The following is a 27,258-nucleotide window of genomic DNA, read 5'->3' as shown; positions in this document are numbered from 1 at the left end:
GGGGCTTGAGGCGGGCTTGAAGGGGCGTGCCCGCGGGCGGCGAGCGGGCGAGCGGGCGGGCGGCCGGGGTCCTCCGGGGATTAGCGCAGGGTGGGCTCGCCCCGTGCGCCGCCATTTCCCTGCGTCTTCGGAGACCCGTCCTCCTCTCGGGCCGGCTGGGCGTCTCTCCCCGAGGGTCGTGCGCGCCTGTCGTCGTGGTCTCGGTGGCTGCACGGTCTTTACCCCCCCCCAGTCAAGGTAAGAGTGTGGCCCCCGTGTCCAGTTCGCGCCGCTCACCGAGCCGAGCCTCTCGGCCGCGCCGGGTGGGCGGCCCGGCTCCCGGGGCGACGCCGCGGGCTGGGAGGGGAGTGGCGGCCGCGGCCAATGGGGCCGAGCGCTGAGTTTCGGGCGATACCGAGCGGTGGCCGCCGAGGGCCGGGCGCGTAGCTGGGGTCCCGGGCGTCGTGGGAGGGTCTCCGGTCCCCCCTGGCCTCCGTGTAGCCGTGGGGTTAGGGGAAGGTCTCCTCGAGGGTCACCTCGTCAGGATCGTGGGCAGACGCACACCCGACGGGACGTGCAAGCTCGCCCGCGATCGAGTGAAACTTGGAATCGTGTGAGGCAGGTGCGTTCCCGGGAACCGCCAAGGCCCAGGGCGCTTCCCGCTCCCACGCGTGGCGCGCATCGGGTAATGATGGGTCCTCGGGTGGGTAGAAGATAATTCTGTCTGTCTCCGTGTGGTCACTGCCATCTCTGCTTTAAGAGCGAGAAGACCCCAGTCTCCGAAGTTGTTTGGCAATAGTTTAAAATTGCTAGTAGTTTTTTTTTTCTTTTTCTTTTTTAGAATTAGAGATAAACCACCAATAAATTCTTAACATAATTCACAACTACGCTAGCCTCAGTTGCAGCATAAACTGAGGCTGAGCACCACTTACCTTAGTGGGTTGCTTGTGTGTGTTTTTGCTTGGCTTCGGGGTCGTTTTTTTTTATCCCGTCCGCTCCTTCCTTGCTCCCCCCCCCCTTTCTTTCGATACTGGGAATCTAACTCGAGTTCTGGAGCGCGCCAGGCTGAGCTAAATCCTCAAACATGTTTTTTTGTTTTGGTACGATAACTTGTTTGGGAAGCGGTATGCGGAATTCTGCGTTTAGTTTCTCAGTTACATTTTCTTTTGCGGGAGATAACTGGGACGAAAAATACTGGTAACTTTAGGACATTTTCTGTATGTTGGCAATAAATATTACTGTGTAAAAAAAAAAAGAAATCAGTGGCTCGGCCCGAGATTTATGTGCTTTACCACTAAGGGGTGTCGTGTTGAGTGTCCAGGGTTCGATCCCCAGCACTGCAAAAAGAAGACCCAAACGGGGAGGAGGTGCAGTTGGCCTTCAGTAATGTGTGCACATACACATTTCCTGACGCACTGGGGGCTGGGTGGGGAGGGGGGTAAAGCATGGAGCTATTGGTTAAGTCAGAAATTGATTACTTCAGTTTTCATTTCTGTGATTGTAAAGGAGACTTATTTACTAGAAACCCCGTAACTCCTGACCCCGTGTTTTCAGTTTGTTTTTAGAGACAAGTGCTAGCTTGGAATTTGCTAATTTGTACAGCCCAGGTTGGCTGGGGACCTAGAGTTCTGCTTCTGTCTTCCCAGGGCGGGGGTATTCTGTTAGTCTCTTAATTACCCTCTTTTAGGATGTGCTTCTTCAAATAGCACCGCTTTCTAATGTATCATTTTACTCTATCCCATTAGTTTTTTATTGATTGTCTAGTATGTAATACGTATCGTTGCAAGCAGTTTGATGATCCATTACAGTAAACAAGTCAGATGAGGTCCCTGCCCTTGTGGGAGAACACTGCGGGGGGTGGGGGGGGAGTGGGGGAGGCTAGCCAGTAAAAAAAAAAAAAAAAAAGTCAATTAAATATTTAATTACAGTTTCTTTCCATGTTATTTAGAAAAGCCCGTGTAGTAACAGGGCGTTCTAATCCAGCCTGAGAATCTGGGAGTGCTTTTCTGAGGAAAAAGCATTTCGGGGGTAAATGTAGCTTTAACTCTCTGACGAGGGAGAAGAATGGAAGATGAGTGGACAGATGGTCACAGAAAGATGGAAGCACTAAGGAAGAAAGTTCTGGACTTAGATACTTGAGCTGAGCAAAGCACTGGAGTGGAGACAGGCTAGGTAGGGCACTGAGAGGTTCAGAAGGAGGAGCCAGAGCTGTTGAAGATTTAAAAAGGAAACAGATTTGTGGTGGCTGATAATCCACCGATCCAGCTGCTGTAGCACTGAGAACGGGATTGAGGGCAGGTGGGATGAGGGAACAGAATATGGGGGCACTCTATTTTTATTTAATTATTTATTTTGCCTAACCCTTATTTTTTTTTTTTTAATTTAAGCCACACATATTCTAATGACCTCTGAATTAACTCTCTACAGAGAGAACTCCCCCTAAATCATCTACATTTTGCAGTTTCTATGTATACCTGTGAGGGTGTATGTGGATTATATCTCAAAGTATTATAATACGGTTTTCATTTTTTAATTAATTTGATTTTTCCCTCATAAATTTAGTCTAAGACAGGTTTGGTTTGTTTGTTTAAGACAAGGTATCACTTTGTCACTTTGGCTGGCCTGGAAGTCTACGTGGTCCAGGCTGACTTCCAGCTCATAGAGGTCCACCTGCCTCTGGCTCTCAAGTGCGGGGATCAAAGAAACCACTGTATATTATACCATTGTTTATTCCATGGCTCACTTACCTCTGCATCACCATAAATATGTGAATTTCTTATGTGTTAGGCCAAGAAAAAGTTTTGTTCCTGCAACTTAGAATTGCTCCATATAGGCTATGCAATTTAATAACTTGTCTCAATAGGATAGTGTATGAAAATGTATAAAAGCACCCTCCCTCCTCGTCCCTGCTACATGGACCTCGCCCACCCACGGCAGTCTTTTGTTTATTTTTGACGCTGATGTGTGTGTGTGAGCACGTATGTATGAGGGTGTCAGAGACAACCTGAAGGAGCTGTTCTCGCCTTCCAGCATGGAGCCTCTCAAGCACTGGAGACCGCAGGCCTGCAGGGACAGGCGTCTTTTCTGGACTTGGCTTGTGCAGAGCTAGACAGGTCAGGTGCATCCCACTCCTGACTTTTTGTTTTTACTTTTTTTTTTTTTTTTTTAAAGCTGAGGACTGAACCCAGGGCCTTGCGCTTGCTAGGCAAGCCCTCTACCGCTGAGCTAAACCCCCAACTCCTTGTTTTTACTTTTTTGTTTGTTTGTTTTCAATCGGAGACAGAGTCCATGCTGCCCAGGTTGGCCTAGAACTTGCTAAGTGGCCAGGGATGATCTTGCTTCCCCTGCCTCCACCTCCCCAGTGCTGGGGTTACAGGGTGTGCCACCATGCCTGGCTTCTCTAATTGTTTATTTAGTTCAGGTCTTCCTGGCTGCAGCTGGACTCTTGCATGCCATTTGCAGAGTTCCGTCTGTTCTTCCACCTTTCTGGGCATTCTGGGGTTCAAATTCAGATGTCAGGCTTTGCATCAAGGACCTTTACCAACTGAGCCATCTCACCAGCCGTCTTAGCTTTCTGTCTGTCTGTCTGTCTGATTTGATACATGACCTCCATATGTAGCTCAAGCTAACCTGGAATTGGCATGTATATAGACCAGGTTAGCCTAGAACTCAGAACTCTCCTGTTTTAGCCTTCTAAGTGCTAGAATTATTTAAGAGGCTTCCTAATTATTCTCATTTGGGATGTCCTTTTTCATGTCACCCACTTTCTTCTAATGGGTTGTTTATCTAGTTAATTTGTTTGCTTTTGCTTTCTGGGCATCTAATCTAGGGCCTGTGTATGGTAGGCAAGCACTCTACCACCGAGCTGTATCTCTGTAGAGATGATTTGTACTAACTGTTAAACTACATAGTGATCCTTCAAAATACCTTTTCCAGAAACTGTTTAAAAGTCCTTTACTCGGTTATTCTGTTTCCGTCTAGTACTTTCTCATTTTTTGCTTGAAACGCGTATGTTATTTAGTGCTGTGTTATGTTTCTGTGAAAATAACTTGCTGTTCTTCACAGTATTGGCTTTTATTGTTCAAATAACAGCAGTCTAACAGAAAGATGTTTTTCTCCCCCCCCCCCCAAGATGTTTTTCTTTAATTAGATAACTTACAGTAGTAGCTGTATGTCAAGATAAGGTAAAAGTTAGAAAAGTAGTTTTATAGTTTCTTAGGAAATAAATTTATAATGTGTTTTGAATTTTTTCTTATAAAAGACTTCTGTGACAAAAAAAAAAATGACGATACATAAATACCAAAAGAAAAATAAGGATTATGCTCTCAAGTCGCTTACAATAAAGAGTAAAAGAATAATTATCGAATGATAACAAAAGGCTCAGTGGAAGTGTGATTATGACGACTAACATAGCTATCAGAATGTGTTTCTGTGGGCCTGTATGATGGAGCTGGGTTAAAAGGAAGAAGTAGGGGGTCATTAAAACAGCTTTAGAAGTTTGGGGTCTATGAGGAAAGGAGACTGGGGGACACACAGCTGGTGGGTATGGGGCCTTGTAGGCTGGTCGGCTGTCCCCGATTTTAGTTCTTTCCTTGGGTTAAAATCTGAAATACACGTAAACACTGTTATAAAATGTATTTGGTAATCTTCAGTTCATGGGTATTTAAATGTTAATATAGCAGTATGATCTTAAAGTTACCCTTTTAAAAAGCAGGTCAATGGCCACCGGCTAGTTGAACTAGTCATTTAATTTAGAGGCTTTAAAAAAGTAGCTCTGCCTGGAAGTCTGTGCCTGCTCTCCCAGGCAGCGGCTTCCTCGCTGGTGAAGCTGTCTGGTGGGCTGAGAAGAACTCTCTGTTGCTTACCCTCTTTACCCTCTGCCTCTGGTGGCGCCTCTTCTGGGGAGGTTAGCTGCGGCAGCGTTCTGACAGCTGCAGCCTTTTGCTGTGGAGTCCTGTGGGTGCTGTGGCTGTTTTCCTTTTCTACATCTTTTCCCTGGAGTTAGTCCTTGTCTTTCTGTGTACGCGGTAGTGATTACTTTTCTCCGAGTCTCTTAGTTGTAAAACTAAAGACACCAGGTTTACGAAGGAACTGTATGGCCTTCGCATTGTTTGTGTTTCTGTATCTATTTTATGTTTTCAGTTATAATGTGCAATATTGTAAATAACTAGTAGCTATTTTAACTTTGTTTAACTTTAGTGTTCTTAGAACATTAATCAGTAGAATATCTGATAAAATTTGGGAGTTTAAATTTATTTGTACTCCGCTGAAATAGATAATTATTTGTGTTTTGAATGTTCACTTAAAAACCCCACTCAGTCTGCCTCCGCGGTGTCTGGCACTGTTGTGTAATGTCTGCAGGGTACGTCTACCCTAGGTACCACTTACTGATCCCAAACACTTGTTGAACGTCATGAATGACTGCTTTCTCCTGCTCGATCAGCTCCTTATAAAAGAAGACAGTAAGTCTAAAAGCTGCAGTCGTTGCTCTTCTTTTTTTAACTTTATGTTCAAATCTAGCTTTAAAAAATTATTTTGAAATGAAAATTGTATTGTATGCAACATGCTTTGAAATATGTATAAAAAGTAATGTTTCAACATTTTCAAATTAACCTCCAGAGGGCTTTACTAAATACCACCGTTAATTGTCCTCAAGTTGTCGGGAGTCTTCCTCCTGGCTGTCGTTTTCACTGCTGGTTTTGTGGTGGCAGAAATGCTGAGCTTCCTGAGAAGAACGCTTGGCCGCCGGTCTATGCGCAAACATGCTGAGAAGGAGCGACTCCGGGAGGCACAGCGTGCTGCCACACACATCCCTGCAGCAGGAGACGCCAAGTCCATCATCACGTGCAGGGTGTCCCTCCTGGATGGCACCGATGTGAGTGTGGACTTGCCGGTAAGTAGGCCTTCTCAGTTTCCCGGCCTCCAGTTGTGTGTGAGATCACTACTGTCTATGCTGTCTTCCTGGGGCTTAAGTAAGGTAGGGTGAGTATGGCTCAGACTCTGAAGTACCCAGGGACATGGACTAGTAGTACCTGTAAGCCACAAGGACCTGGACTCAGTGGCAGTTGGAAGAAACATAGAGTGATTGGGCAGTTAGTTAGTGTGAGTTAGCTCTGTGCCTGTCTGTGCATGTACTCACACTTATGTGTTTACAGACAGGATCTCACTGTGTAGCTCAGGTTGGCCTTTACTTGTGATCACCCTGCCTCAGCCACCAAGTGTGGGAGGATAGGTGTGTGCCATGCCAGGCGTGAGTTTTAGAACTATTTACAGATACTGAATCTCTTATGTCTTTGTTCCGTTTCAGAGACTTCACAAAACACTCTATATTGTGTGATTTTTGACATAAGCTTCATTGAATGTCTCTTGATGTCTGCCGTCCCTATAGACTGTTAAAGTCTATTTAGAAAGCCGATGTCTCGGTGGGACTGTGATATGTAGTTGAGTGAATTCTGAAAAGCCTTAACTTCAGAAGTCGGAATTGAAGAATTGTATAGTGTGTTCAGGTTCAGGCTTTCTTGGTTTTCGTTGGTGGTAGTGGTTTGTTTTCTTTCTTTCTTTTTTGAGATGAGGTCTCAGTATGCAGCCCAGACTTTCATGAAACTCATGCTCTTCCTGCCTCAACCTCCTGGGTACTAAGATTGCAGGTGTACTCACCATGCCCAGCTCTCTGGAAATGTTTGCAAATCCTCATTGTGTGTGTTATCTAAATGTACATTGCACTGCACATTTTTAGAGTTTTTGATTCTGTACACTTTAAGGTGTCTAAATTTTCTTCCTGTAAGGGCTTGTTGAGGGTTTGTGAGCTATTCCAACATGAGATACTTAGTAAGGATAGTTTTAATATTTATTTTTTATTTGATAAGAATCTTGAAGAGTTTTGTGAGTCCATTTATTATTAGCTATGTAGTGAAAAACATGAGATTGCTGTGTGAGAACCTGGGAAAAAATTTATTACCTAATGTTTGAAGTATGAAGTCTTAGGGTTGTTGATGGGTAGGCTGATACGAAGAATTTGTAGAGAAGCCTTTTTAAAGGGCAGTGTGGTGTGGAGGAACAAAGGTATCAGCTTTAACTGTAGTAGATAGAGCGAGTGTTTGGTGGCCGGCCTAGAATGGTGATGCCTTGTCAGGTCTAGACATGTTGGGGACCACTGAAACATCCACAGTTTTAGATTTGAACTCTTGTAGAGCAAAAGCATGGCCTTCAGAAAATTTATATTCATTTTTAAAATCTCTTTATTTTGTTTTTTGATATGTCTTCTTGAGTGTCTGTGTGCACATGAGTGCAACTGCTCATCAAGGCCAGAAGAGGGCATTATATCCACTGTAGCTGGGGTTAGTTTGTGAGTGCTAGGCCTCTACTGAGGCCCTCTAGAAGAGCAGCAGTCACTCTTAACCCCTGGGCACCTCTCCAACCAGATTTATTTATTTATTTATTTATTTATTTATTTATTTATTTATTTTTTGGTTTTTTCGAGACAGGGTTTCTCTGTGTAGCTTTGCACCTTTCCTGGAACTCACTTGGTAGCCCAGGCTGGCCTCGAACTCACAGAGATCCGCCTGGCTCTGCCTCCCGAGTGCTGGGATTAAAGGCGTGCGCCACCACCGCCCGGCATCAGATTTATTTATTTTTCCCTACCTTTGTGGTCAGTTGAGTCTTGATAAGGGTACCAAGACTATTCAACAGAATAGGGTTTTTTTCCCCCAACAAATGGTGATATCTACATGCAAAAGAATAAAGTTGAACTTTTTCCTCATACTACATATAAAAATTAAGATAGCTCAAAGACATAAACATAAGAACTAAAATTGGCCGGGCGGTGGTGGCACACGCCTTTAATCCCAGCACTCAGGAGGCAGAGCCAAGTGGATCTCTGTGAGTTTGAGGCCAGCCTGGGCTACCAAGTGAGTTCCAGGAAAGGCACAAAGCTATACAGGGAAACCCTGTCTCGGAAAAACAAAAAACAAACAAACAAACAAAAAAACTGTAAAATCTTTAGAAGAAAATGTAGGAATATTCATTTTTCTTAGATAATGACATCAATATAATGAGTAACAAAAAAGAAAAGTCAGGCAAATTAGACTTAATCAGAATTTTAAAATGTGTGTCCTTCAAAAGGTACCACCTGGAAAGAGAAAAGACTGTACAACATAATAACAGAAAGTACTTCAAAATTATATATCTGACAAAGAACTTGTGTCTAGAACATATAAAGAACTGTTACAACCCAATTGAAAAATAAGCAAAAGATCTAAGTAGACTTTTTGTTTGTTTATTTTTGGTTTTCGAGACAGGGTTTCTCTTTGTAGCCCTAGCTGTCAGAAACCTGCTCTGAGTGCCGGCTGGCCTTAAACTCAGATTTGCCTGCCTCTGCCTCCTTAGTGCCGGGATTAAAGGCATGGGTCACTCCCCCCTGGCTAAGTAGACATTGTTTAGTTAGGACATACAAAATACATGAGAAGTCAGAGTCAGGTGTGTTATGGTTTAGTGGCCAAGTGTGCTCCTTACAATACATGTGTGAGGCCTAGGCTTTAACCCGAGCACCAAAACCATAAATACAATAAATACTACTTCACATTCCAGTAAGAGGGCTCAAAAGTCAGATAATAGCAATTGGAGAAACATGAGAAACATTGAGATTGGGAAATGTGGAGTGGCTGCTTTGGAAAACAACCCCATAGCTATTCAAATGATAGAACATTGTTACATTGTGACTGGGTGTGTCCACTTTTCAAGATCTGTCCAAGAATTAAAAACATGCTTGCACACAAATGTATAGATGTTCACAGCAGCATTGTTTATAATAGCAAAAAGGTGGGAACACCGAGAGGACATCAGGCTACATAGGGAACATCAAGTCAGTAGCCACAGTAGACACGGAACTGATACTCGGTAACAACATGGATGACTGTTGAAAATACTGTGCTAGTGAAAGAAACCAGTCACCAAGAACCACACATTGTGATTCTGTTTTATGAAAGCCTACAACAGGGCGAGCTGAAGAAACGGGAAGGTAGATTAGTGGTTACTTAGGAGCTGGCAGAGAGGTGGTAGACACTAATAATAGCTAGAGGATGTGGAATGTCTTTCAGAGGCAATGAGAATATTCTGAAATCAACTCTGATGGTTATACACACCTGTGTGTGTACTAAAATCCATTGAATTACATATCCGTGTTGTTTTTGAGACAGTATCTCACTATGTAGAACCAGCTGACCTGAAACTCACTAAATAGACCAGCCTCGCCTCAAACTCACAGACATTGCCTGCCTCTCAGATGCTGAGAATAAAGGTCTGTACCACCACACCCAGCCTAAACCACATACTTTCAGTGGGTGACTGGATATGAGTTACACTTCAATTAAGCTTTTCTGTTTTTAACTTCCACCCCTCAGGAAAGAATACAGCATTTTTTGTGTATATGTCTGTTTTACTGCATATAGGTTTTGGGTTATTTGTTGTTTTTGTAGCCAGAGAATATGTTCAAAATGACATTTAGTGGTAATTACGATGGTAGACTTGAATTGGAACGGGGAGGGGGAAGGACGGGACTAGAAACCACTAAAGCAATGTAGGTACAAGGGGATGTGAGATTGCAGAAAAGGGACTATTTGGCACACGAATATGGTGCGGGAAGGAACAGGGATGAGTAATGAGCACACTGTTGGACAGGGTCGCATTCATGGTGTGGAAAATTGTGAGAATAGTCAGCTGTCACAGAGGGCGAATAAGGGAGGAGGAGAAAAGTCCCTCGGGAAGGCAAGCGTGTCGGTAGTCAGGCTTTAGAAAGTAGAGGAGTTCTCAGTGGGAGGGAAGTTATTTTGATTTCTCTCTAGTCCCTTGAACGCAGTAGCTGCTCTTAACACACTAGTTGTTTGAGCAAGTCCGTGAAGAGAAGATGAAAGGTTTCCGTGAAGTTTGGAAGGGAAAGGACCACAGCGGCTGGAAAATGGCTGAGTAGGGAGACCTGAAGCTTGCTTCAAGGGGAGGAAAATGTTCCTCCAGAATTGGCTTTTCATACACAGGCAGAGGAAGAACATGCTGGGAGAAATAACTTGTGAGGAAAAGAAAGGCTTATGGAAGAGTGTGCTGATGGCCTAACCTTCATGGACCAGAATGCGGAGGGGACCGCGCTGAGATCGTAACCTGGAGTCGGCTGTTGGCGAAAGAAACTAAGGACAGGTCCTGGGGTAGAGGCAGCTAGCCCCGGCAGTCTGTTTCCACCCTTTGTGCCGGGTGTTAGCGTGCGTTTTCTGTTGCTGTGGTAAAACAGCGTGACCAACAGCGACTGGGGGAGGAAAAGGTTTCCTTGCCTTACGACCTCCAGTCTTCATCAGGGACACTCAAGGCAGGAACCTGGAAGCAGAAACTGCAGCGGGATCCTGCTGACTGACTTGACCCCTCCCTGGCCTTCTCAGCTTGTTTTCTTATACAAATACGACCCAGAACACCTGTCCACGGTGGACTGGGCTTCCATGGTAATCATTAATCTGGAGGATCAGGCCTTGTTCAGCCCTCAGCAGAGAAGTTTCTTGCAGTAGATTGATATCAACAAGGAGACCTACAACTGGACGGTGTGCAGAGAGGGAAAGCCTTGGAGCCCTTAGTCCTGAGTGGGATGGCTTCACCAGACCCCTCCCTCAAGGTTCAGGGATCTCTGCAGGAAAAGAGGTAGTGGATGACTCCAGACAGTATCTTCAAGACACAGCAGCACTCGTGTGGGATGTACAAATGAACTCAGAGACTGGCTGCATTCCTAAGTCCTGCACTGGGTCAAGCCACAGGGTCCCAGCAACGAGAGGGGAAGTGGATGTGAGGCCACACCCCAACCAAGAAGCTGGTGGCAACTGCAGACGGCCAACAAGGAGAAAATCATGTTTTCAATGGATTCTCATTGGACGTATTAGCTGCACTCGACGGGAGACCCCACGTCTAGGAGTCGTGGGCCAACATAAGCAAACTCCATTGGCTTTTTGTCTTTTCATTTTGGCATATCTGTCTTACTGGTTTCTTGTTTGTTTTGCTTTCATTTTTGTAGTGTTTTTTGTGAGATAGCAAACAAACAATTGGGTGGGGGAAGGTCTGGGAAGGAGATGGAGGAGGGGGAAAACATGATCAAAACATAGTGTATGAAAGCTAAAGAAGATCAAATGTAATCAAGAGATCCAAAAGACAAGAAAGCCCTGCAGCCTTGCCTGTAGGAGGCATTTTCTCCTCTCGGCTGTGTCTACGTTTGTGTCAGGTTGACGAAAACTAACAACCAGCACGAATGCATTGATTTCTGAGTGGGCAGAACCAAGCGTTGATGAGATTCAAACAGGACATTGTAAGAGGAAGAAGTGTGTTGTCTGTGGCCGGAGGTAACACACTGGCCAAATATGGACAGCCCTCTGTGACAGAGACACAGTTGGGAGGGTAAGCAAGGCGTATGGAGGAAGATTTTTTATTCCAGTCTATTCTTTAATCTGTAACTAATGACCAAGAAGGGATTTTGAAGAACAGGACGGTAATTCCATTTAATAATTCTGCATCCCGTGGGCAGCTCTGCCACTTAGTCCTCTGACTCCTGCTTGTCTCCAGTCTGTTTCTTGTCGCCATGCCACCAAAGACTGTCAGGACCTTCCTCCTGCCTGTGTTTGTTTTTACATAGGCTGGCAGAGCGGCCTTTTTTCTCTTGGGCTCAGTTGGAAACATAAAACCCCTGAAGCTGTCTCGGTACTTTCAGGCAGAACTAACTAGCTGCAGTCCTTTCTTGTAGCTCATTCGTTAGGTTTAAACTGCGCTTCTTAGCAAAGACAATTGCGATTACTCTGATGTATTGTTATGAACCAGTTTTTTCTTGCAGACTTGATTATCAATGAAAGTTTTTAGATTATCCATGCTATTCCTGTGGCCAGATTATTTAAAGAAATTCTCTTTTAGACTGGGCTGTGGTGGCACATGCCCTTAATGCCAGCTCTTAGGAGGCAGAGGCAGGCGGATTTCCATGAGTATGAGGGCAGCCATGGCGGTTACACAAAGAAACCCTGTCTCAAGAAACTAAAAAAGAGAAAAGAAAGAAAAAAGAGAAAAGAAATTCTCTTTTAGATGTACAGAATCTTTTTTTAGATTGGGCATCACTAACTTGAGGAATTTGAAAATGCCATGTGTTCACTATTGGATGGCTTAGATCAGCTTCTTCTTAAAGAAGGTCAAATACATAACCTTGAGAGGCTGTTGCTCCCTCCACCTCGCAGAAGCCTGTTCTCTCCCCTAGAACACAGGTACCATATTCCAAAAGGCTGTGAGTGACGCTTGGATAGAAGGAGCTGGAATGTCCTGTTACAGGCCATATTCTTTAGTTTTTGAAACAAATACAGAATGTTGGTGGAATGTGAAATTATATATAGAAGTGTACCTTAGAATTAATGTGATAGGAGTTGGACACTTTGGTGCATTGGGAGGTAGAGAGGGCATCAGGAGTTCAAAAATGTTTTGTGTTCCCTTTTTGATGATAGCACCTAGCAACATGAGCATAATTGTTCCGTTTTAAATTTGTTAACAGTGGGGCCAGAGAAGGATGGCTCAGTGGTTAAGAGTGTGTATTATTGTTGTAGAGGACCCAAGTCAATTCTCAGCACCCACATCAGAGAGCTCACAACAGCTTGTAACCCCAGCACCAGAGAGATCCAGTTTCTCTCCACACACACCTGTGCTTACTTGAACATACCTACCCCACACACAATTAAAAAATAGCTCTTAAAACTTCTTAAAGTTTGTTAGCAGTTCTGTTTTCTTTTTAAACCATAAGTATGATTTAAAACCGACCGTTTTTGTCATGCCCAGTAAACTAAGGAATCTGACACTTACCATTCTTCCTCTTCTCCACCCTGCTCTTCAGCCTGGCAGGACTTCTTCCCGCTATGCCGAAACCCCTTCTCCCACTGTTGAGACACTGCATTTCTGTAGATAATGCTTACTTTGCTCATGTTTCATTGAAATGTGCCTTGCTTAACAAAGTCTTCCCATTTGAATACTGTCTCCTATTATTCTTCATCTTGTTCCTTGTATCCTTTCACATTGTTACATCTATTTTCTTGTTAGAATATAAGCCTTTGGAAGACAAGTGCCTTCCTTGGTTTTCCTTTGTAGTTACCTAGAGCAGCACATAGCATATTTATAAATGCTGTATTGTTTATTTGTTAAATAAATCAAAGAAATCAAGAGCAGTACTTGAAATAGATCTTTAATATGGAATAGATTTGTCCCTAGATGAAGTTAAAATCATTCTCAAACCCAAATTCTTTAATGAGACTTTCCGCTATTTTGGGACAAAAAAGGAATTTCTGATTCCCTGCCTTAAGACTAGCCCATGAAACCTAGGAAATAAATGGGAAAATTAACAAGAGTTTTGATTCAACTCACATCTCTCCCCCTTCTCTGTCTCTCTGTCTGTCTCTGTCTCTTGTCTCTCTCTCTCTCTCCCCTCCTCTTGGAATGGATGTGGGATTATCCTGGCTGCAGACTGGAGTGTCTATGGAAAGAAAGATAATTGAGGAAAAAGAAATTTAAAAACAGTCTTGTTCTCAGTCTTCCACCACCCGCCTTGTGGTCTTGATCATGTACATGCCTTCTGAGTGGTATGGTCACACACACACACACACCATGGTCTTGATCATGTATGTGCCCTCTGAGTGGTATGGGTACCCCCATTGTGGTCTTGATCATGTATGTGCCCTCTACGTGGTATGGTCTCTCTCTCTCTCACACATACACACACACACACACACACACACACACACACACACACACACACACACACACACACACACCATGGTCTTGAGCATGTATGTACTCTCTGAGTGGTGTGGTAGCAGTGACTCTTGCATTGGGTCTAAGTGTCTGTAAGAATAAACCCTAGTGCCACTGCCTAAAATGTTCTCTTGTCAGTTCCTAAAGAAGCTTGGGACAAATGGCTGTCTGTGGTGTCTATTAGCATACCAAAGGCATGCTGGCCTCCAGGCTCCCTCTGTTTCAGAGCCTGTTAGAGTCCCTAGGCTTCCCTTCCCCCAGCTTCTCATTCCCTTCTAACCTTTCTACTTCAGCTATGGCTCTAGGTCTCCTTTGCCTGCACTTGTCTCTCCCCCGCCCCCCCCCCCACCTCTCTTAGGCCACGTTCAGTCCACTGCTGAACTGTTCTGTCTCTGCTCTATACTGTCCAGATGCCACTCTCTGGCCGCACTCTCCCATACATATTCCACTCAGCCTTACCTTGGAGCATTCATGTCAATCAGTCTCTGCCTCTAGAAGTCCCACTCCTAGAATCCCCTTACCTAGATGATTTCCTTCCCTACTGAACTGTAGTGAGTCACAGTTAAATCTGTATCTCTTCTAGGAGCGGGAATGACTTGCTGTCCTTAGGAATTGTTTGTTGCCTGGTGGCGGTGGTGGCGCACACCTTTAATCCCAGCACTCAGGAGACAGAGGCAGGTGGATCTCTAAGTTCGAGGCCAGCCTGGTCCACAGAGTGAGATCCAGGACAGGCTCCAAAGCTACGCAGTGAAACCCTGTCTCAAAAAACCAAAAAAAGAAAAAAGAAAAGAAAAGAAAAAAAGAAAACCAACTTAAGAAATAAGTGAAAGACTAAAGTACCTTTTTCTCCCTAAGATCAGGAATTGGGACAGTGACTCTGCTTAAGCCACTTACTAATCATCTTCTTGTTGTTTCAGAAAAAAGCCAAAGGACAAGAGCTGTTTGATCAAATTATGTACCACCTGGACTTGATTGAAAGTGACTATTTTGGTCTGAGATTCATGGATTCAGCTCAAGTAGCTGTGAGTATCTTTTGGAGGCAATTTTCACATCATGGCCTAAGTGCTCTGGTCCTATCCTGGATTACTAGAGCAACGTTTTTGAAGGTAGGGTTTGGAAATCTATGTTTTTAACAAATACTATCGAGGGTGTTGCGAACCACTGTGTAAGAGAAAGACTGCTAACACTGGAGTTGTATATATATGCCCTTAGATAAATGCTGTTAATTTATAAAGTAAGTAGACCAGCATATCTCGAAGGTTCCTCTTAGATCTGCGATTCTGTGCTCATAAAAACTATTCTCTGTGCATTTCAGATGAAAGAACAGTGTGTAACAGGCTAGAAAGTTGGAAGCTAGTCATGGAACTGAGAGCTGTATTGAGATTTCATGATAGATGGTAGGGTTGGGATAGATTTGTGGTTATCCTCAAAACTGAATAGCAAAATTGTTACGTAGTAATAATCTTTCTTTCTTTCTTCTTTTTTTGGTTTTCCAAGACAGGGTTTCTTTGTGTAGCCCTGGCTGTCTTGGAACTCGCTCTGTAGACCAGGCTGGCCTCAAACTGAAACATCCACCTGCCTCTGCCTCCCGAGTGCTGAGATTAAAGGCGTGCGCCCCACCACCCAGCTTTTATTATTATTATTATTTATTTTATTATTTTGTGTGTATGTGAGTATTTTACTACATGTATGTCTGAAGTCAAGAGGGCATCTGATCCCCTGGAACTGGAGTTACAGATGGTATTGAGTCACTGTGTTGGTGCTGGAAATCAACCCCGCTCTTCTGCAAGAGCAGCCGATGCTCTTAACCACTGAGACACTTCTCCAGCCCTTGTTTCAGAAAATTTTATGTAGAAATAGGAATAGGATTATTTAGAAGTTAGACTAGAGTCAAGAAGAGATAGTTCAGCAGTTAAGGGCACTGACTGGCTGCTCTTCCAGAGCACTCATGTTTAATCCCTACCACTCACATGTCTGCCTCTGTCCCCTAAGTGTCAGGATTAAAAGCATATGTTATTTTAGTTGAGTAGAGTTGTCCCTACAGTGTCCTCTGTAGCCACCAAGGGCCAGTTCAGAATCCTGCTTTGCTCAATGTCGTGTCTCTGTGGTTGCCTTTAATATGAGACGTTGTGGTTCTGCCGTGTTGTTATTCTCGTGACTGAAACTTGTGAAGAAGCCGGACGGTCACTTTGTGTGGTGTCCCTTTTTGTGGGTTGTTGTCACCTCCTGACGTAGGTTCATTTTAGAAAGCAAGTAATCCTGTGTCCCACTGTGCACAGGCTGTCATGTAGTGTCATTGTGTTCCTGTGTCCCAGTCTGTGCACAGGCTGTCATGTAGTGTCATTGTGTTCCTGTGTCCCAGTCTGTGCACAGGCTGTCATGTAGTGTCATTGTGTTCCTGTGTCCCAGTCTGTGCACAGGCTGTCATGTAGTGTCATTGTGTTCCTGTGTCCCACTGTGCACAGGCTGTCATGTAGTGTCATTGTGTTCCTGTGCCCCACTGTCCACAGGCTGTCATGTTGCGTCATTGTGCTCAATAACCAGTGACACTGACTTTGTCACTTGATGACATAGTGTTTTCCAAGCCTCATTTCTAAGTTGTCCTCTTTCCCTGTTGAATTTTTTTCATATATCCCAAACTCACCATGTAGCTGAGCTGGCCTTAATGTGTACCATCATGTCCTGATTTTCCTTTTTCTCTTTGTAATTAATTGTTTTGCTAGCAGTTTCTCTGAGACTGTTCCCCATCAAGATATTTATAAATACATTGATTCCTGTTTTATTCAGTGTGTTGTTACTGTTGTTTATTTTGACGCTCACATTTTCCCAAGTTTGGCCAATGTAAGCTGCTTCAAAATGCCTTCATGTTCGTTTAACCCAAATGTATCATTCTTTGTGCTTTAACCTCCTGTCTGCCCAAGAAAATGCTCCAGGCTTATCTGGTGTTTCCATCTCAGGCCTGGAATTAGCAAATTATTTAGCAAGCTTTGTGATAAGATTTGAGAGTATAAGATTATAGTTATCTCTCTATCTATATCTATATATCTATATCTATATAGATAGATAGTGGATGACATGCAACCTCTATTAAGTTCAATTTGAATCTGATACTACAAAGGTTATTACAATGTTTTCACCTTCTCATATTTGTAGTAATACTTCTCATCTACAGATATGCCTGTCAGTATTCCTTGACCTAAGATGAGGTTATGTCTGAATAAATCTGTTGTAAGTTGAAAGTGCTGTAAGTTCAAAACCCATATATCTACTGAATAGCGTAGCTGTGCACTGCAGTTAATTAGAGTCTTGGTTGTTTCTCAAACGATAAACAATTCTGGGGACTTACTGGAAGCCATGACTCACTGCCACTGTCTCTCATCACAGAAGATAACGCTCCTGCTGTCATTAGTCTGGGGAAAGATCAAAGACAGTGGTTTCTGTTAAATGTGTGTTGCTTTCACACTATTGTAAACCCAAAAACTGTGGAGGTCTGACTGTCCCTGATCAGTCCCTCCGTTTCTCCTGTGCAGATGCTGACTGTGTTTAAGCCACTGAATTATTCCTGGGCTGTTTTATTTGGGAGGAGGTAGGGTGTATGAAACTGTAGTGTTCTGTTATCTTACATACTGCACAACGGTATAAAGAACTCTTGAAGTCGTCTACTCTGGAGATGTGGTTTGACGGGGGGATTATAGAGCAGAGAGAAGGCATGCTTGAGGAAAACTGTTGATTTCAGCTAGGAAAGCTGGGGCATTGTTATGTCAAACTGGGCCACTTTGAAATAATGAGGTACGTTTTTTGTATTATAAAATTTGCCACTTTAGATTGTATAATTTGCTTTTAGGACATTCAGAATTGCACAACTGTCATTAATTTCAGAACACATCGTCATCCTTGAAAGGAGCCCTGGATATTATTACCACTTTGTCCTCATTAACCCCTCCAACACGATACTCTGATTGAGTACTGTATTTCTGTTCATTTTGATTTGCCTATTTTGAAAATTTTATATAAATGATCATCTAGTTACAGCCTTTCTTGTCAATATGTTTTCTTTTTTTAATGATTTATTTATTATTTTTATTTTATGTGTATTGGTGCTTCACCTGCATGTCTGTGTGATGGTGAGCGATCCCCTGGAACTGGAATTACAGACAGTTGTGAGCTGCCATGTAGTTCTGGGAATTGAACCTGGGTCCTCTGGAAGAGCAGCCAGTGCTCTTAACCACTGAGCCATCTCTCCAGCCCTCAAAATGTTTTCAAAGCTCATATTTGTTGTTTTAAATTTTTCAGTATTTGACTCCTTTCTGTGGCTGAATAACATATGACTATACCACATTTTGTTTATTTAGCAATTGATGGGCATTTTGTTTGGTTCTATTTAACTGTTATGGGTGCTGCTCTGAACATCTTTGTACTTCAGGGCACATTTCAGTTATCAGGGTTATGCCCCTAGAAAGGGAATGGAGTTATCTGCTAAATGATGACATTTTGTAGATGGCTCAAACGTTCCTACAGCAGATACACCATTCTGCAACCCCCAAGCAGTGCATTAGATCACAGTGTTCCATAGTGGCTACACTAGTTCACATTCCCACGGCAATGTAGAAGGGTTTCTTTCTCACCCCATCCCCCCACATCTTCATCAGCATTTGTTTTTTCTTTCTTTATGACAGCCATTCTGACTGAGGTGAGACAGGATCTCACTTGTAGCTTTGATTTGCTCTTTCCTGATGAGCCTAAAGAGGTTGGCTTTTCAGTTATTTATTGGCCAGCCGTACTTGATTTGAAAAGTGCATTCTCAGTTCGTTTGCCCATTTGTGTACTCTTGGGTGTTTAATCTTTTATCTTCTAGATACTGTTCCTCTTGGAGATAGATAGCTGGCAAGATGCCTGCCATTCTTTAGACTGTCTCTTGACTGCTTTCACTTTATAGAAACTCTTAGTCCTATGTATTTAGAGTATGTGTGCGTGTGCACACTGGCAGGTCCATGACATGGAGCGTGCATGGAGTTCAGAGGACAGTTTGGGAGTTGGTTCTTGAAGTCCACTTCGTCGCGGTGGCATTTCTTTTGTTTGTGCCACTGCACGGCAGGCAGACACACTTTGTGCTGGTTGGCTTTTGCGTTTCCCCATAGAAGTGCTGGTGTTACAGATGCAGACCCCTGTACTGGGTGTTTTTAGTCTGGGTTCCAAGGGTCATACTCAGGTCCCCAGATTTGTGTAGAAAGCATTTGTACCTCCTGAGCCATCTCCCTGGCCCCATGTATGTTCTCTTTAACGTGTTACTGTATTCTAGTCGCAAGTACTGAGAGGTTTTGCATCCATGCTCATCAAAGAACTTCTTCCATGGTTTTTTGTTTTTGGTTGTTTTTCTTCTGTTGAGTCCTTACCTGGTTTTATTAACATGGTAATACTGGCTTTATAGCAGAGAGTTTGGAAGCATTCCGTCCCCTTCTATATTATGTAATACTTTAAGGAACATTGTTGGTTATTGTTAAAGGTAGATAGGTTTTCTTTAAAGGCAGTGAATATGTCTGGTTCTGGGCTTTTCCTAGTTGAGAATTTCTTTATCATACCTTCAATATTGTTTTTAAGATGCATTTTATTTGATGTGTGTGGGTGTTTTGCCTGAATGTAGGTCTGTGCACTACAAGTGTGCATTGCCTACAGAGGCCAAGACATCAGATCCCTGTAACTAGTTATAGATAGATGAGATAGATGTTAGTTGCCATGTGGACGCTGGCAATTGAACCCCAGTCCTCTGGAAAAGGAACTAGTGCTCTTAACCACTGAGCCACCCCTCCAGCCCCTCAATATTATTCTTGTTAAGTCTCTTGATTTAATTTTGGTAGGTCATATGTCTAAGAGTTTATTCAGGTTTGTTTGGTTGGTTTTTTTTCCAACTTAAAAGTTTTCAAAATGGTCCTTCATAATCATCTGGATGTCATTAGTATTTATTGTAATTTCTTTGTCTCTGGTTTTATGAATATAAGTTGTCCTTTTATTATTATTATTATTATCATCATCATCATCATTATTATTATTTTGGCCTGTGGCTCACCAAAATTGTTTATCTTTTCAAAGAGCCATCTCTTTGTTATGTTGATATTTTATATTATTCTTTGATTACTATTTCTTTTTTTTTTTTTTAAAGATTTATTAATTTATTATGTATACAGTGTTCTGCCTGAATCCCTGCAGGTCAGAAGAGGGCACCAGATCTCATTATAGATGGTTGTGAGCCACCATGTGGTTGTTGGGAATTGAACTCAGGACCTGTGGAAGAGCAGTCGGTACTCTTAACCACTAAGCCATCTCTCCAGCCCCCTTTGATTACTATTTCATTAATCTCAGCTCTCATCTGTGTTATGTAATTTCTTCCATCTTTTGAGTGTAGGGTTGGCTTTTTTCAGACCTTGAGGTGTTCCTTGAGGTCATTGATCTCTCTAAACTCCTAATGTAAACACTTGCTTTAAAGATTTATTTATTTTCATTTTATGTATATGAGTGCCTGCATTTATGTATGTGTGTGCTGCATGTGTGCCTCGGGCCCCTGGAGTCCAGAAGAGGGCCTCAGATCCCCTGGAACTGGAGTTACCTTCTGTGGGTGCTGGGAACTGGAGCGTAGTCCTGATGGAGCAGGAAGCTGACTTGGCACCTGAACCGTCTCTACCCCAGTATATGCACGGTATCAGTTACTGTTCTTGTTGCTGTGACAAAATACCTTAGAAAAGCAACTCACCCTCTCTGACCTCCACAGGTACCAGGCATGCACATGGTACACATACATATATGCAAGACAGAAATACAAAAAGAGTAAACTTTAGGAGTGATTTACGGGGGACTGGAGAGTGGTTCAGTGGTTAAGAACATTGACTGCTCTTCCAGAGGACCTGGGTTTAATTCCCAGCACCCACATGGCAGCTCACAACTGTCTGTAATTCCAATTCCAGGAGACCCAACACCAATGCACATGAAATAAAAAATTTTAAAAAAAAAAGAGTGATTTACATACTTAGGTCACCAAATATCAGTCATGAATTTGACATTTTAAAAAATTTGAACAAAAGTAACTTGGAAAATATTTTGTGATGTCTGGTCTAAGTCTTCTTTTGAAATGACTTATGACAGACTGTTAACTAAGGAAAGCAGACACTCGGTAAGAGTTAGCATCTAGACTAAACAGAAATGTCCGTCAGTTACTCCTGTTTTCTTAGCATGTATTTTTTAACATTTTCTAAAATAGTTTAAAATGTTAAAAATGCCTCTGCTCACAGAGGTATTTCTTGTAGCGACTGTTTTGGAGGGTAGTTAGCACATTCGTGCCTTAGGCTCTTTGCCCTTTGAGCAGTGCTGGTGTTTCTCCAGGGAGCTGGGTGGATGTTCAGAGGCGGGGCTCACCGAAGGGCTGTTTGCACACTGGAGGGCCTGGGCTGAGGGTGTGCGTGCGTGCGTGCGTGCGTGCGTGCGTGCGTGCGTGCGTGCGTGCGTGTCGATGTTTTAGAAGCTTCCTAGGTGATTGTTTGGTTTAGTTATGTCAGTTATGTTTGTGGTTATGTATTACTGTCTTTTATGACACATGTTTAAGACACATGCATAAATTGTTCTTCCATAGCTAGCTGCTGGGAGTGAAAGGAAATACAGCTTTCTGCATTTTTTTACTATCTTAACTTTATCAACTAAACTTTAAAAACGGAAGTCAGGGGAATTTGTTTTCTTTTTAAGGTGTAAACTGTTTCAGTTTTACATTAGGAACCCAAGAGACCCTGGTTCTAGGAAGTGCACCAGCGCCTTTTCTGAGCTCTGAATTTTCCAGTCCCTGCTCTTGGAATGTGGAGGAGATAAAAGAAAACAGACTTGAGAATCCACAAGCATGAACTCAGACCTTTTTCATAAGAGCGGTGACTCAGGACTCCCCCAGCTCCCAGATCACACTTTAAAATGTGTTTATTTGGTTGTCTTATTGGAGCGGAGATACTAGACTCCTTAGAGAAGACTGAAATTACTGCTTGGTGTACGCCTGTAGCCCTTTTTCTGCTGGGAAACCTTTGTGTTCAATGCTAGGGCATGGTTAAGAATGGAAAAGTGTAATCATGGGAATCATAGTCTTTGGGGTTTGTTTTTACGTCATATTTATTTTACACTTTATTTTGTGATCATGTGTGTGCCTACATATGATACATGTGTGGAACTCAAGGACAACTTGGGGAGTCCGTTCTGTTCCACTGTGGTCCCAGAGGTCTAAGTCACCAGACTTGGCGGCAAGTACCCTTCCCTGCTGAGCCATCTTAATGGTCCCGAAACTAGTCTTGAATAGATCCAACTAGGAACAGGTTTCTTAACAACTGGGACTGATTTTAGTAAGTGATCTGTTTCCTTCTTCTATTGCCTCAAAATTTATAATTAATTGGCAAGCGTGATGGTGCACACCTTGAATCCCAGCACTCAGGAGACAGTGGCAGGAGGCTCTGTGAGATGTAGGTTAGCCTGGTCTACAGAGCGAGTTCCAGACCAGCCAGGGCTACACAGTGAGATCCTATTGCGAAGTGGGTGGGGGTGGGGATGGTTATAATTAGCCCATTGGTTTTTCAGTGTACTGTTAATTGTTCTTCAAATACAGGCACATCAAAGAGAAATTCTCTCTTCCAGTTTGAGGGAAGTTGAGAAGGAGTCAAGAGCAACCATTCATATCTTGGGGAAATGCATGTAGTTTACAGGGGATAGACCTTGGGGGTGTGAGACTGTTGGCTGTGTACTTTTTTTTTCTATGTATGTGTGTAAGATATATGTGTGCAGGTGTCCATGGAGGCCGGAAGAGGGCATTGGAGTCCCTGGAGCTGGAGGTAGCAGGTGAGCCACCTGGCATGGGTGCTGGGAACTGAACGCAGATTCTCTGGAAGAGAAGCAAGTGCTCGTAACTTGTAAGATACGATCATAACTCTAGCCCCTGCTTTGTAATATTACTCCCCCCAAATCTGTAATTATCTATATCAAATGTCATAATAAAGGAGCTATTATTCTTAGCAACAAATTGTGTTCATAACACTAGTAATCTTCTTTTAAGTATTTTTTGCAATTTTATTTTTCTTTTCTGTGTGTGAGTGTTTTGACTGCATGGATGTCTGTGCACCATGTATTACAGTGCCCATAAAGACTGGAAGAAGTCATCATATCCTCTAGAACTAGTTTCATATGGTTGTGAGCTGCTTTGTGGGTGCTGGGAATTGAACCCAGGTCTCCTGTAAGAGCAACAGCCAGCGCTCTTAACCGCTGAGCCATCTCTCCAGCCCCTCGCCAGTAATGTCAGTTACTATTTTATTATTAATTATTACCTTGGTCTAAAAGAATATACATTTTGTGTGTACACATTTGTACATGTTGATGAGACCATTTGGAATACTTCAGTGAGTCCTCTGGCATATAGCGGGATGGCCAGGCATGGTGGCACATATCTTTAATCTCAGCACTCAGAAGGAAGAGGCAGAAGTTGAAGGCCAGCCTGGTCTTCAGAGTTGCAGGGCAGCTAGGGCTATGTAGAGACCCCGAGTCAACCACCCCCACATTTCCCCAAACTGCAGTATCTGTTTCAGTCTTTAAGATCTGCTCTCGTTTCTTAATGGCTCCATTGTGCCTTTGTCCTAGGTTTTGACCAGTCCATTACTGGGTGGTTGTCTTGTAGTTTTCTCCTGGAATTCCTTGTAGGGAACTCTCAGTACAGTGTTTCTGAGTCGGACATGGGTTCTTGAGGCATTCACTACTGTCCACTAGTAAGATTGCTGCCTGGAGAGGTGTGCTCATTTGTGCTCACTGCCATGCACCACAGGGCCACCTGAGACAATACCTAGGGAACTAGCCATTGGGTTTGTAGGTTTTTTATTCTGTTTTTTGTTTTTTTGTTTTTTTTGTCCTCCCACCCCAACTACAGTAAGAGAGAGAAAACCTGAGCAACTTCCAGGTCTGTGGTTCTAAAAGAAAACATTGTGGACACAAAGCTATTTTTATTTCATGCTCAGTATGTAATGGCATTAGGCCACTTGGAGTCTGGGATAGTTGAATATTGGGTTTCTGGGCCAAGATGAAAGCATTATTTGCTGCCCCAGGTTGAAATCATTCCTAATAGATCTGTTTTCTGCCTGCCAGTAGGATTTATACAGCTGAACATTTGGAATCCAGAGGAAACATAGCACAGGACCGGGTCGTGGCTCAGCTGCAGGATTCTTGTCCAGCTTATCTGAGGCCCTGGTTCAGTCTCCCCCACCATCAGAACTGAGACAGAAAGTTCTGTTCAGTCGCTGCCTGAGATGTTTACAGAACATCTACTCAAGGGTAGAAGGGCACTCTGCTGCTGGTGCAGGAAGGGCTCTGTGAGCCCCTCTTCGGGACCTTGAGGAAGACGGAAAGAAGAGGCTAGGCAAATAGCAGGGAAAGAAAGCAGCCGGCACTCGTAGCGCGGCAGCCTTGTTTATCTTTGCCCAGCAAGATGGCTGAAAGTGCGTCCTTGGCTCTGTGGACTCGTTAACACGAGAGCCCTCCCTTCCTTGGTGCTTGGAATTGAAAGCATGCTGAAGCGAGCTCACCCGTGTGTATCGTAGTTGGACCGATGCGGCCTGTCACTGTGAGGGCCTGACGTAAGGGGTTTGTAATGAGCTGGGAATGCTTTGTCAGTGGAAACGCATGGAGTTGTCAGGTTTGTTCCTGTTAGGAGCATTTCCCAGTGCAGAGGCTACAGAAACAAAAAGGCTCTTACTGGCTCACTCGGCCTGACTGGGCAGCACGGCTGTCCTGAGCATGGCCATGTTGGGTCTTCTAGTGTGGCCACCATGAAGAAGGTGGTTCAGCAGCTTGGTCTCCACCGTGGAAAGGCGTCTCAGGCAGCTGCCGGCTTCAAACAGTTGTGGTGCAGACTGATCAACAGGACTCTCTGCTGACTGCAGTGTCTTCAGGTTCAAATCCCTGCAGACCCAGACAGTCTGCTCCTTGTGTAGTCATGTATCCTGAGGGTCTTCAAACCACTTTTCAGGAACCAGTGGATATTCAAGAGAACTAAATTTGAATCTGTACAAAAGTTTCTCTATAACACGTGCCATAATATACAATCTTCTACTTGTCATCCTTAGCATCAACTTCTCTTTATTTTCATGGATTTGTTTTTCACAAGGCTTAACTATTTTATGTAGACTGGCTGTGTAGCACACAATAAAACAGCACACACACACAAAAGACTGTTACTATTAAAAGCAGAACTGCTTGTCAAAGTGTAAACATTTCTAAAATTATTTATTTATTTATTTTGGTTTTTTGAGACGGGGTTCTCTGTGTTACAGCCCTAGCTGTCCTGGAACGTACTCTGTACCAGGCTGGCTTTGAACTCACAGAGATCCACCTGCCTCTGCCTCCCTCCCGAGTGTGGGGACTAAAGGTGTGTGCCACCATGCCTAGCCCAAGTGTAAACATTTTTATAAAGCAGAGGGACAACGACCGCTTGTTTGATAGACATTTTGGGAGAGTCTCATTTTTAAGCCCTCAGGCTCCTTCAACGAGTACTGAATAGTCACTGTTTTGCAAAAATTCAGATAGCATTTTCTCTGCTCAGTGTTTGGTTCTGCCAGTGAATCTTGTAAAGGAATGGGATTTTTCTCTCAAGTTTCGCTTATGTACTTATTTATAGCGTGCTGGTACGTGCTCTAGAGCGAGCGGAGCTCTCTCCAGCCTCTTCTCTCTGGTTTAACGGTTTCAGGAGAGCCATTTATTGGGAACTTCGGGTATAACAAAGCCATAAGAGCCACCTTGAGCTGGGCGGTGGTGGCACATGCCTTTAATCTCAGCACTTGGGAGACAGAGCCAGGAGGATCTCTGTGAGTTTGAGGCCAGCCTGGTCTACAGAGCAAGATTCAGGACAGACACCAAAGCTATACAGAGAAACTCTGTCTTGAGGAGGGGAAAAAAGAGCCACTTTGAAAGAGAATTTGATAGAATTCAGGCCCTCTGCTTTTTCCTTTGTGAAATACTGCATAATGGTTGTCAACAAAGTTGTAATAAGCAATAACTCTTGTTAAACATTAAATTCTGCCACTTGCATAAGTACTCAACTTTATTTTTCCTTTTGCAGCATTGGTTGGACAGTACGAAAAGCATTAAAAAGCAAGTAAAAAGTAAGTGTTGAAATCATTTGTGAAATAGTGCAAATAAAATATATCAGAAACACTAATTCTTAATAGTAAGGACATTAAAAATCATGTTTCCTGTGAGTTTCTTTACTCTGCTTTTGCAGGGTGGGCTGGGGTTTATGTCAGTCAGTCTCAAGATACAAGATACAGCTTAGGTTGGTCTGCAGCTCAGAAGCCTTCCTGGCCTCCTCAGTGCTAGGAATGCTGGTGTTCTGCGGTGCCGGACGAGCATGTCTGCTTTCTAAGCCTTGTTTCTTTGTTATGTCCCGCGTCAGTGCCCAGTTTATAGAGGGTTAACAGTAATCTAGACTCAAGAGTCTTGTAACTTGAGCTTATCGGAGGAATATTTGCACCTTACAGATTGGATTGCATTCTTATGAAGTACTTAGCATCTCTTTAGGTAATTACTTAGGTTGATATTTTGTTGGGCTTCCCCACTCTTTTTTTGTTTGACTGTTTTTGTTTTGGGAGGTTCTATCTGCCTCTAGAAGATGTTTCGAGACCTTAAGGCTGTATCCATTTTTTTCCCTTGTCTTCCCAGAGTTTCATGATACAGACTATCCACGGTGGCCTAGGCTAGGAAATGTGTGGTAGATGTACTCCGTCTCCCTGTCTGTGCAGTCAGCTAACAGCCTAGGGCAAGCACTAGAGACTTGTCATTCTTTTTCAAAGTTTTCCTCAAAAATCATTTATTTTGGGTGTAAGAGTGTTGAGCCTGCATGCATGTATGTGAACCATGTGCGTGCCTAGTGCCCTTATAGGTCACAAAAGGTCATTGGATCCCTGGAAACTGGAATTACAGACAATTGTGAACCACACGGGTACTGGGAATCAAAGCCAGGTCCTTTCCAAGAGCAACAACTGAGCCATCTTTCCAGCCTTTACTTGCGTTTCTTTTAAAAGAAGAATAATGAAGCTGGGCAGTGATGGCATGCGCCTTTATCCCAGCACTCGGGTAACAGAGGCAGGTGGATCTCTGTGAGTTTGAGGCCACCTGGTCTACAGAGTGAGATCCAGGACAGGCTCCAAAGCTACACAGAGAAACCCTGTCCCAAAAAACAAAACAAAATTAAAAAAAGAAGAAGAAGAAGGAGGAGGAGGAGGAGGAGGAGAGGGTAAGAGAGGGGGAGAGGGAGGAGGAGGAACCAGTGCTGAGGAGATGGCTCAGTGGTTGAGAGCACACACTGGTCTTGTAGAGGACCCACATTCAGTTCCCAGCACCTGCATCAGTGCCTCACAATTGCTTGTAGTTCCAACTGCAGGGGATCCGACACTTTCTTCTGGATTCTGTGGACGCTTGCATCCACACATGTAC

General features: G+C 43.5%; 1 protein-coding gene across 13 annotated transcripts in view; it reads left to right on the top strand.

The window, feature by feature from the left end:
• Window positions 1-27,258, top strand: part of Epb41l5 (erythrocyte membrane protein band 4.1 like 5) — a 127,636-nt gene continuing 100,378 nt past the window's right edge. For 5 of the 13 annotated variants that reach the window (XR_013043194.1, XR_013043195.1, XM_042257991.2 and 2 more), the window contains exons 1-4: window positions 1-237; window positions 5,691-5,872; window positions 14,691-14,795; window positions 25,886-25,928. Coding sequence is in view for 11 of the 13 variants with exons in the window: in XM_042257991.2 (XP_042113925.1) it covers window positions 5,693-5,872; window positions 14,691-14,795; window positions 25,886-25,928 (328 nt within the window). In the remaining 2 variants the exon portion in view is untranslated. Of the gene's footprint in view, window positions 238-388; window positions 665-5,272; window positions 5,442-5,690; window positions 5,873-11,258; window positions 11,489-14,690; window positions 14,796-25,885; window positions 25,929-27,258 lie in introns of those variants that run through there. The other 8 variants (XM_076547232.1, XM_076547233.1, XM_042257989.2 and 5 more) reach the window with 8 other exon arrangements.

The sequence above is a fragment of the Peromyscus maniculatus genome, chromosome 11, assembly GCF_049852395.1.
Source record: "Peromyscus maniculatus bairdii isolate BWxNUB_F1_BW_parent chromosome 11, HU_Pman_BW_mat_3.1, whole genome shotgun sequence".
NCBI lineage: Eukaryota > Metazoa > Chordata > Mammalia > Rodentia > Cricetidae > Peromyscus > Peromyscus maniculatus.
The sequence above is the reverse complement of the archived record's forward strand: the minus strand, read 5'-3'. Positions and strand labels throughout refer to the sequence as shown.